The sequence below is a fragment of the Ambystoma mexicanum genome, chromosome 7p (genome assembly GCF_040938575.1).
Source record: "Ambystoma mexicanum isolate Mex_15411 chromosome 7p, UKY_AmexF1_1, whole genome shotgun sequence".
In the NCBI taxonomy this organism is placed as follows: domain Eukaryota; kingdom Metazoa; phylum Chordata; class Amphibia; order Caudata; family Ambystomatidae; genus Ambystoma; species Ambystoma mexicanum.
In genome coordinates this window covers 820064931-820077043 of record NC_090939.1, presented here as the reverse complement: position 1 = coordinate 820077043, position 12113 = coordinate 820064931, and the positions used below count along the sequence as shown (strand labels likewise).

At 41.4% G+C, this 12113-nt stretch overlaps 1 protein-coding gene across 5 annotated transcripts in view; it reads right to left on the bottom strand.

The window, feature by feature from the left end:
* Positions 1-12113, bottom strand: part of ASMTL (acetylserotonin O-methyltransferase like) — an 816255-nt gene that overhangs the window by 739196 nt on the left and 64946 nt on the right. For 4 of the 5 annotated variants that reach the window (XM_069636974.1, XM_069636973.1, XM_069636975.1 and 1 more), the window contains one exon: positions 9323-9454. In XM_069636974.1, the coding sequence (XP_069493075.1) occupies positions 9323-9415 (93 nt within the window). In that variant the 5' untranslated portion in view covers positions 9416-9454. Of the gene's footprint in view, positions 1-9322; positions 9455-11284; positions 11307-12113 lie in introns of those variants that run through there. The other variant, XM_069636976.1, reaches the window with a different exon arrangement.

Below are 12113 nucleotides of genomic sequence, written 5' to 3'. Positions count from 1 at the left end.
AATTTAGCTATACAATGTAATAGGTCTTCTTGATCAAATTGTATTTCATGGTCACAGACAATTTTATCCCACTCTAAACCAACATCGGGCAGCGGGGAATTATAGATGTTGGTAAAATACAATTCCCAATTGCTTTCAGATATGGAGTTGATTTGAACTGCAACTTGATGTTGATGACATGCAGCATTCAAGAGTGCCCATATACCCCCTGAAGATTTTAAGATGATTTGTCTCATCATGGCTTCGCCATCACGCTGATATTAAAGCGCGTGACGACAAGCTAGCCATCTTTTATGATCTTTTTTTAACCGTTTTATTTCTTCGCGGTTAATTGCAAGAGATTCTTCAGGACCTTTTAATAGCCTTCTCACCCGATTTCCTAATGCGCTCTTTTTGTGTTTTACCTCAATGTCAAAGGTATGCAGGTGTTTTACGCGACTACCTTGTACACTTGGAGTTTTGGATGAAAATAACTGCATGGCTTGAATATAGCAAGGGCAGTCTTCCACTGTGGAAACACTAAAAGCATTAAACAAATTTCACTTGAGGCAGAGCAATTTAACTTTGGACCACTTTATGCGATTCCCCGCGTTATTAACTTGAAGATTCATAAAGTTTGGATTGTGAGATTTAGATATTGTTGTAGGCCATCTGCAAGTTACCACTAATTGACTGATCACTCATTTTTGTGGGTCTTATTTTTAAGGAAATGATGTTAGAAAAGAGCTGATCATTGACATATATGTAATCTAAGGTGGAATGGCAGCCCTCATTATACCAGGTAGCTCTATGAGGGACATCGCCTGGAACTGTGCCATTCAACATTAACAAATTCCTATTTTGCATAATCATTAACCAATGATGTTCGTCAATTGTATGGGCGGATGAAGATGTCGATCCAGCTAAAAGATGCATATTCAGGTCACCTATTAAAAGAAATTCCATTATAGATTTATCTTGTGTTAGTTGGTCTAATGTATTGTTGAGGTGATTGAAAAATTCATCCGCTGATAGATGTTTCTTGCCCCAATAAATGTTAATGATTACACAAGTGATTGATCTCCGTTTGAATTTTATAATTTGAAAACAGGGAGAAGGGGAATGATACGAGATAATTACAAAGTCTCGACCCTTCCGAAATGCAGTTAAGAGACCTACCATTGGTCTGCCGAAAGGGTTAACAATGGCAGGCACTGAGTATATTTCGTAAGAGTCCCAAGTTGGCAAAGAACTTAACCAGGTTTCCTGGAGAACGATGATATCATATTTTAAAAGATCACAATTACTGTTGTTGATGAGGTGTTTAAACCCCCTAGTATTCCAGGAAAGTAGTTTAATTTGTTCATTCCACTGGGATTGTTATGATGATTGATACAATCTTGATTCCCCCATGCTTCATAGGAATTTAAGTCTGTATTTGTTTGGGCAAAGGTTTTATCGCCATATATTCTGGATTGCGGCATAGTAGGTTGCATCATTGTCGGAGTCTTCATTGGGGCATCTTGACTGAGTATGAAGCCTAAATTGTAAAATGCAGTCCGTGCTAACCATTTTGTGTTAAGTATAACTCCCGACCGTATGTATAGTCAAGCTTCGGAAAGGTCTGGAAGGTTGGTAAATTCTACAAGGTCGATATCAGCTGAAGTGAGATCTTCTAGAACTGTGATCTTGGCACAGATGTTTAAAATACTAGCGCAATTCAAGTCATACATATTAAAGGGAAGACCTTGGCATTTAAGTAATAGTCGATGATGTTTATTGAATTGCGCTTGATGCTTAGATGTAGTAAGAGATAATTTAGACTCAATGTAGTGTACTGAATTAGAGCCCATACCAGATGGTTTCTGAAAGTTTGAATACTCAGATTCTTGATTTCAACCTTGCAAAATTGGACCCTTCAAGAGAGGTTTAACATTTGGATATGTGCTTTGTGCCATCTGTAAGGTATCATTAACCACACCCGGGCACGACTGCAACATAAGTGGTTTCATATTTTCATTGTCCCTTTTGTAGGTCTCAAACGATGTTCGTATTTCTTTAAGAAGCTCCTGTAGAGTGCGCTCTGTATTGGATGGGGTTACCACTTGTGTTGAACAATTATCGATGGACAAATGATATCCCTGTCGTTGAGTAATGTTTATAGTATCAGATGAAGAGAGCATCCCTGTGGAGCCCAAAGGTTGAGATGTATTTATCTTTGTTTTAGGTAATATATTAGTTTTCACATTTTGACTGGTAAAGTTTACATCTTTCGCCGACCCCATTGAGGCCGAGGCCGCCACAAGATCATCCAAAGGCTTATAAGAAGGAGGTTTGTTTATTTGACTTTCAAGAACTTATTTAAACTGTAGGCGCCTTTTTTTTTTTGCTGCCGTGATTAGTCTTGCAACCTTTTTATGTTTGATGTTAGGAGGCAGCCTTTTAAGAGGTTGATTTGCTTTTGAAAACAGGGTGTCAATTGTCAAATTTAGACCAGCATGTTTGAAACTCAAAAAGATTGGCGCTAAAATAGTTGCCCGTTTTTGCTCAGATCTTAAATTTGAGGCTGCTAAAGTGACATCCCCATTTGGCCTAAAGGCTTGTTGAGAGTCATTAACAGCAACAATTTCGGAAACAGGAGCAATAGAGACATGTTTTACAAAGGCATCAGCAACAACATTAACAGACTGAGATGTAGGGATCACAGGGACCGAATGCGTTAGGGGCTTTAAGAAACCTGTATCAGTACAGATGGTTTGAGTGCCTTGTTCAATGCAAGTATGAAGGCACTTAACGTCCCTTCGAGACTTCAAACCAATCACACGAATGATGTAATCATGAGATTGGATCATGCGATCAGTTTGATGTTGTAACTTTCCTTCTAGCGATTCATACAGCTTGGCCAAAGACAGTAAAGCTGTATTCGTAGCAGTTAGGGTGTTATTGAGTGCTGGAGCCTCAGGAAAAGAAAATCTTATTACCATTCGGAGTTTGAGGCTTTTGAATGAAATAAGGATGGCCACCAGTTGTTTCGTGAAATTGAGACTGTCTGGGAGTGGGAGCCACAAAGGATAATGATCGATTGGACACACTGGATGATTTTTCAAACATAACTGGAGATCTATACAATTCTTGTTTGTCATTATCTTTCAGCTTGCTTAGGAGAAGTGGGGATTGACATGACAGTTGGAGGGTTAGATCTACATGAATGGTTGTTTAGTTGTATCAAATCCCTGGTGTTTGAGCAGATATATTGCACATCAGAATTAAGGTGATCATGAGGCGAGGATGAGTTGAGAAATTCAAGGGCCTCAGCATCTATTTCACCCGTGTAATTTTCATATTCCTTTCTTAATAAACGTTGAGCCTGAAGTGAACATAGCGGAGGATTTGTCGGTAATAAGTCAGCAGCTGTCTGGGAAGGAACAGCATGAATATCAGGTATTTCAGTGACGCATATCTCACCAGATTTACATGCCAAAGCAATAGAAGCATCAGCAATTTCCTTGCCTATCACAGTCTCAAGAGGCTTGTTCAACACATTAACTTCACTCAGTACTATGGACTCGCTCTGTTTCGATCCATCAGATGATCAGCACTATATTTAGAATTGGATTGTCATTCACAATAAGGGGAGGTACTTTCAAGATCTTACAACCATAAAGGGAACAAAAAGAGCGAATATCAACAGTCAGGGATAAGGACCTTTTTTTCTTTTCTTGGTTCTCTTTAAGTCTTTTGGCTAAAAAGACTTTGAGATTCCAAGGGACGGATGTCATATGGACCATTTCCAATTTTGGGCACCCCTGATGTTAAAGATTTTATTGATTTGCACATGTCACATAAAGATACCATAAATAGTGGGTGAGTATTACGTGACCAATTAGCTACCTGACTGGCGCGCAGAGGATGTATCAATTGACAACAGAAATCTTGCAGAATATAAAAGGACCACTCGGTGTCCTTCGAAGCAAACACACGGATGGACTCAGATTACAGCAGAATATTACTGTTCTAAATCAGACCAAAAACAAAAAAAAAAAACACAAAACCCCAGAGCAGCCGGCGCCGTGAACAGCAAACAGTACTCTGTGGTACTCGGTGCGCGGCGCAGGTGCGCCAAGCGATTGGATTTTGAAATGCAGGGATCTGACGTCACACGGTCAGAGTAGGCGGGACCTCCCTCCAGGAAGCATCTTGGAATAAAACATTTTTTTTTTTAAAAAAATCAAATATACACACAGTAAGGTTAGTGTATGTGAACACAAACGAAGCAGGACTATTCTTAGGTCTAATTGAGTACAATTAATTCTATTCTAACAATCACCTCCTTTGTTGTTGGTCGTGGGTCAGGCAATGTAGGAGCCACACGAAAAGACGTCCTCCTGGACGGAACACACCACGAGTGCACAAACTGCACGGCAGCAAGGTTCGGGCTTTTCCTTGGAGAGAAAAACGTCCTTGTCAGAGAAGCACAACAGGTACAGCAAACAGTACTCTGTGGTGCTCGGTGCGCGGCGCAGGTGCGCCAAGGGATTGGATTTTGAAATGCAGGGATCTGACGTCACACGGTCAGTAGGCAGGACCCTCCAGGAAGTATCTACTTTGTTGTTGGTCGTGGGTCAGGCAATGTAGGAGCCACACGAAAAGACGTCCTCCTGGACGGAATACACCACGAGTGCACAAACTGCACGGCAGCAAGGTTCGGCCTTTTCGTGATGGTAATTGGTAGTCAGTATGGAGAGGAGAGCAGCATGGTTCCTGCAAAAGCCTGCTTCTGATTGTTGACTGCGGGAGTCCCACAACTCTGTGTGTGCCGTTTCAGTGTACGTGCATCAATCGCCGACTGCTCAGTCTGCTGGAAACAACAGATCTATTTCCTCGGCTGGGCCCTCCGTCTGGAACAGCCTCCCTGCCTCTCTGAAACTTTAGAACCACCTCTGCTTCCAGAGGCAACTCCAGACTTTCCTTTTCACTTCAGTTTTCTCTCTTCCTATCCCCTGCTAATGTCCATGATCGCTTCGCACACTGGTCACATGGGCACCCCTTAACTTGGGTCCAGGCTCCTGCATGTCCAGTTGCCCTTGCACTGCCTCTGGGCTCCCTCAGCACTTAAGGATCTGTATCTGTAACCCTACATCCCTTCACTTTGCACTTAGGAGAAACCCTTTGGCAGCACTTATTGAGTCACCTACACTTCTCCTCACCCCGCCTTGGCACTTCTCCCTTGCCCTCTTCCCCGCACTTGCAAAATCTGAATGACACAAGGCCTAGTAAGATCGTTGTTTGTCCTTCTGTTCCCCTCCCCTTGTCTTGTCGCGCCTAGAAACACTTGTGTAAAGGTGCATTATAAATGACTTATCATATCAGTGTGTAAAAGCCAACATTTGTAACATCTATCACATGCCGTGCCAAGATGAATATCAGATTATCACTAAGTGAGAGCAATATAATGAACTGATTAGTAATATGATCACATGTGAGGAATGATGTTTTACAAAGTTACAATACAATTGTTTAATGTCAAAATATCTAAAATGATTTCACATTAAATGGGAGGGAAAATGGGTTTAGATGTCGCTCCAATTGGACTGCCCTCTTCATTAATATGCCCAATGAGTACAAAGGGGATGGTTTAGTGTGATGTCAGTTTTGGAACATTGTCCAATCACATACACTGACCCATTAGATTAGAGAAATGATACACATACCTCTGAGGGCAGTGTTTTCTGCTCTATAAAAGTTTAAATCCGTAGATTCTGGGGACTCACTTGCTCACTCACTGACTGGAATGGTCCGACTGGCAGAATGTAAGTAGAGAAAGGAGAATTGGCAACAATATAAAAGGCAAATTGGAATAAATTGCTTCGCTTTTGGATGTTCTTTGGATTACAGGCAGTACAGTGAAAGAGAGGCCTAGCTGGAGTTAAAGTCCCAGGACTTCTTCAGTGGAAGAGACAGCAGACAGACCCCATCTGGCCGACTGATATCCGCCTGTTCCTAAAGAGGGAGAACGGAACCAGTCCTTAAGAGGGTTCCCACCTGTGACATAGCCAATAGAATATCATATATGCAGGTATAACATAAAGGGGAAACAACTCTTCCTCCTCTCTCATTCCTGACTGTCCGCCATTCAGGCATGGTGCTCAGTGAACAATCCATGTCTCAATGCCAGTAAGACAGAGATCCTCCTCTTCGAGACACCTGTGCCCTCTTTTCCTCCTACCCTTTGGCCACCCTATTTGGGCCCTGTAACCCCACCATATTGTGAGGCCAAAAACCTCAGGATCATCTTTGACTCCGCTCTCTCCTTCACATCATGGACCTTACCAAAAAGTCCCACTTCCAGCTCCACTTCCTCAGAGACATTCTTCCTTTTCTCACCTTGCCCCAGAAGCTCAATGTATCCAGAGCTCTGGTACTTTCTACGCGGGACTACTGCAACAGCCTCTTTCTCAATCTCCCTCTCTCCGCCCCCTACAGCTAATCCAGAATACTGCAAGACTTATCCTTCGCCTCAAACCCAGGTACCATATCTCGCCAGCCCTAAAATCTCACCACTGGCTACAAGGACAGGATCAAATTCAAGACCCTCTGCATCATCCAAAAGGCCTTCTGGGGCCTGGGACCATGCTCTTTCCAACTCTCCCTCCCTAAATACTCCCCTGCTAGAGCCCTACGCTTCTCTAATTCCAACTCTGACCGTCAAGCGCTTCTCGGGGCAGATCTCTCTCAGTGACTGGTGTCTCCCTTTGTAACAGCCTCCCTGCCCCTCTCAGATTTGAGCCAGACCGGTTCCGGAAACTGCTCACAAATTTGCTCTCCTCTACCTCTTTCCCTTCCTTGCTAATCACCCCGCTGCCGCTGTGACCGGTGGCCTGATCCTCATGAACCTCACACGATCGCAGGCCCTTCCTCCCAGTCATTAGCAGCATTCCCCCCCCCACCACCACTGCATTGCCCTACGGGCCCTTGCCTGGTGGCTCCACATACCACCCTTGAGCGCTGCCTGTACTTAGCCGGAGGTGCTCCTCCTGGATCCCCTTAGAACATCCCCCTTGGGACCTCCTCAAGCACGTGTCCACTCTCTGCTCCTCCTTCAGATCTCCTTCCACTTCTCTTCAACGAACGCACTTGCACGACTGAATGCCACAAGGCCTAGTAGGACCACGACTGAACGTATTTTATGTTGCTTTTTGTGTCCTTGCACCGTCATTATTTCCCCTGTTCTCTCGTCATGTAGCCTTGTGGCACTTTGAAACACAATTCTGTTGTAGCTTACAAATGATCCATAAAAATAAAATAAACGGATCGATATTATAGATTCAACCCTGGCCCCTATCATTTGTAAGTATTGAGGGGTGAAGGTATATCAATTGACTACATATCCGTATAAATTCATGTTTCAGAAGGGTATGTGCTTCTGGAATTATAGATTTTATAGAATAGGTCCTATGTTGTGATTACTACATAGTAGTGCCTCCTTCTCTGTGTAATGGTCAAGCACACAAGAAGTAATCTGGCAGTAAAAGGATACCTCACTGTGTACACACCTAGAAAAATAATGTAAACAGGATTCATTTCCAGGTGACATTACCAAGCTGAGTTCTGTTACTGGTGCTGAACCATTCAAGACAAAAGTGGTAAAGGGTAATTAACCGCTACCCATTTTCCCGCCTTTAAATTGTCCAATGAAAATGAGAAAGGTGCATTTTTACACAGTAGTGCAATAGAAATACCACTGAAAAGACTCTAGATACACGGTATACTAAACAGAATTTTTTCTCTTCAGGAGCAATTTATATGCAGAAATGTTAAGTAGCAAGTATTTCAATTGAGTTTGCTATAACGCTGTTTGAAATTCTGACATGTACATTGAGTAAGGGGGGAATATGTTTTCAATAAGGGGAAAGTAGAGAAACTTCGATAGACAGGGATATTTTGATTCAATTTTGTTTTACCAAATGAAAGCGTTATCCAAAATCCTCATTCGTTTTTCAGTCCATAGCAGATGGGCACAGGGTAAATCAATCAAATGTATAGATGGTAATGTGTTAGTTTACAAAAGTCTATTTAAGTGCATGCAGCATTAAAAGTGGCCAGTGTATTGACTATACTTCATTCAAGTCACTATCGACATTGGATTGCCATAGATGTATAATTTGTTTATATTTAAATTGATGAAATTTTTTTATTATTAATAAATAGTACTTCTATTCACCCCTGTGTTTCTTGTTTTTGGGAAAGAAAGGTGTAGGGAATCAATATTGTTCAATTGGGGGTCCCAGGTTCATAAAAAAATCTTTATTAAATATATAAAAATTGTGCACGCCTGATTTGCAGTGTGTGGAAAATTCCCCCAAACTAGATGTTGTCCGATTAAAACATCCTATATAACATACCTCATGGAGCCCCATATACTGTATGCACAACGCATACTAGTTCTCATGAGATAGTAGAAAAAAAAGAATCACTCCCAGAATAATCAGTCTTAGGCAAAAGAGGCTGCCAAAGATTGCAGGGAAGAGTAATACCATCAGGCAATTGGGCCATCATCTTCAAAAAGAATAGTAACAAAGGTACCAAAATCATACATTCTCTCATTCTGCCCCAAAGAAGAAATGTATAAGTGGACGAAAGTCCTCGATTTACGTCAGTGACAGGTCAAGAGACCTTGGGGAATGTGTCTTTTTTTAAGAAATGCCATTCAAGCAATACACATGCCACATTTACATTCACCTTTTTGTTTCCAAGATTTGTTAAATTGGTCTCACTTTCTGTTCCAAAGGCAACAACACCCACCAGAGCCTTTTCAAGATGACAGAGACCCCACATCCACCTTCAACAAGCTCACACTGGTTATAAGCTGCTGTCAGATGATCGTGGGAATATTCTGGCTGCAGACTAATTGTTGGTTTTGATTGCAGTATAAACATTTAGCATCTCTGAAATCTGTAAGATCCCACAGTTGCATCCCTCTCCTCTACTTACTAATATGTATCCCTTTTGGCGGCTTTCTGCCCACTAATTTAAATGAGGCCAACGGAGAGAGCAGAACGGTCAGAGGTTTGCTCTCTTTGCTTGGAGGCACAACTACAAAGCTTGTGACTGAAGGGAATGTGTGCACATCAGAGATAGTTTGTTGAGAGGTTATCTAAAATGTAGTGCTATATGAGCAAGTTTGCAGAAAGTCTGTTACATTTGTTGGGCCTGCTAATTTTACAGACCATGACAGCACAACAGTGGATATGCAGAAATACACATATGGATAACTCAGCCAAGTAAGCATCCAGCCAAATACGGTGTAGAGTTTCTATGAGTAGGAAAGGACCTCTTTACTTACCACATTGGTGAGGATGTCTTGCCGCCGGGGAGACGAACTGGCCAATACAACCCTTTTACCGGCCAGCTTGGAGATTACTGGATTTAGCATCATGGCCGTTTAGCAGTAGGAGCAGCCACTTACTGTGAAAACCTGTAAATTGTAAATTATAGAATGAGTACATATTCTCCATTAGCTTCTACTATTTTTACCAGTTGGAAACTCTCATTCAGAAGAACAGCCTTAAAAATTAAAACAAGTGAACATATCTTGTATTCATCACAGCATCACTGGAATATCAAAAGTTAAAAATAACAAATGCTGGTAACATCCAACTTGCTGGTACACACAGTTTGACTGTGACAGGAAAAATGGCTAAGTAGACCAGAGACATTTCAATAAAGCAAAGTGAATAAACACAGGAATACACCGGAAGCTAGTTGTTGTAACTTAATAAACCGACTTGAATACAACAGACCTGATGTACCAAGCACCCTTCATTACATCAAGATTTAACTAGAAACAGGCTGAGACCTAAGGGAGACCCACTGGCTCCCACCACCCAGGCCCACATCTCTAACTGCCTTTGCTGGAATCCTCTTCAAGGACAAACATCCTGCTCACTTACACAACATTCTCACAATGACATCATGCACTCCATGCATCCAGGAGATTACTATATAACAGATCTCCCTTCCTTTAGTAACGAAAAGGAAAAGACAAGCAGTAACTCAAACCAAAACAGGATTACAGAACATCTCAATTACATTTCAAATTCACAACCACACAATGCTACCGTAGCAGCCAACCAAAGGCTTAAACTGTACTATCTGCTTAACTAGCTTACTCAACCAGCAAGATAACACACCCAAATCTTGGATCTGTCACACCCAAGCACTGTCATGCTCTCTCTCAGAGCAACACACTCAACACTTGCAACACTTATGGCTTACACACCTCCTATCGAGGCCTAAACACCTCAATGTCAAGTCTTCCACACTTGAGCACATACAAAATCTCAAATACCAGACAAAATTTTAATTGGAATCCTGTAGGATTTATGTGGCATAAGATCTCCAAACACAACAGGGAAGACATTCTCATCTCACGCACATTATCGGGCAAAACGCCACATACACCTCCCCCTTTTTCCATAAAAATGGTGTGGGGATTCACTATAAAAAAAATAAAAAAAAGATATTCAACAGCACAGATGAAGCACACCACATGAGGATCACCACCAACGAGTAATTCAAAATTACACGCCAAATCCAAACCAGAAGACAAATCAAAACAAACTCAAGAAATCACTACGTGGGATTGTAAAAGTCCATCGGGGTATGTAAAAGTTGGCCAAACCAAATTACCTGCAATGATGACATTGGAGCAGGTACTTTCTATGTGCTGTGCCTTCCCAACTTGGAAAACACCTTTAACTACCATAATATCAGAACGGAATAACTCCCTACCACCAACATATTCCTGCATCAGGCCTAACACACAAATGTCCTGCTGAGCGTGGAATGAAATTATGAACTATTTATTTCTGAACGGGGCTTCATGAAGCTCTCAAAATCTTTCCTTCCCTCAATGACAAGAGCCCAGTTACTTACAGACACCTCAAAATCAGCAAACCACTATGTACTCTCAACAGTCAAAGGGGTGTTCTCACACTCAAAGCACATGTAAACTACTGTGCCAGACCACAAGCACAGCTACGCAACAGGCAGATGTGAATACATCCTTCAATATTTAACAAAATGTTTATCAACAATATCACACACTCGCCAGCAGATTAATACTATACCATTGAAACTCGCACTAATAAAACGCTGCATATTGCATTTAGCACTGACAAACCACTTTAAAAAAAAACAATAGTGACAGTTATAATTCTTCCACACCTCACATCACTTTTATCACGTTGCTCATTAAATGACACAGCGCCACTTAAGGCTCAAATTCCTATCAGGTAAGACTTACATTTTAAAGTGACAAGTATAACACATCCACACGGCACATCACTTTGATCGTGTTGCAACAGCAACTTAAGGCTCCACTAAAAGTGCAAAAAAACAAAAAGGTCCTTGATGACAGCACCATCTACAAACACTGCAGCAATATAAGTAAAGTAATTCACTATAAGTGTGACATTTCCTAAAGGGCCATGTTGCCCTCAGTGACTATAAATCTGAAACTCCTCAAAAATATTACTAAACACACATGACAACAAGTTAGCATTTGTTTTTCATCCAGGCCAGACATGCCGACAAAGTGGGGATAACTTTTCTTTTTTTTAGATCTGTGAACACGTTTTGAAGTCCATGTCGCATGGAGCGATACCACATCTGGAAATCCTCAAAAAAATGACAATGGAATAATTGTGTTTAGAAGCCCACATACTGCAAAATACATTAATGTACACATGATTGATGACATCCTATCAGTCTTTCTGACATCCATATTTCTACTAGCTGTAAATCATAAAAAAAAGAAATCTGCAAACAAAACCTAAAATGACAAATACAATATTCCCAGTTGTCCTATTGGTCCACTATGCGTACAACAGCTTAAATTCAGATAATCCCTATAACATTAAAACTAAAATCATATCAACTAGATTCCTGACCGATGTCAATTGCTCCATTACCACACTCACATAACGACCCTGCAGTCACTCTGGACCATAAACTTTCTTTTACTCCTAAGGCAAAAGAAAACGCACTTCCTTTCTGAACGTGTCATCTTGCAACAGAGGAGCATGAATCCTCAATGTGGTGACCTTGAGGAAGGCCAATTCTACAACTGCTTT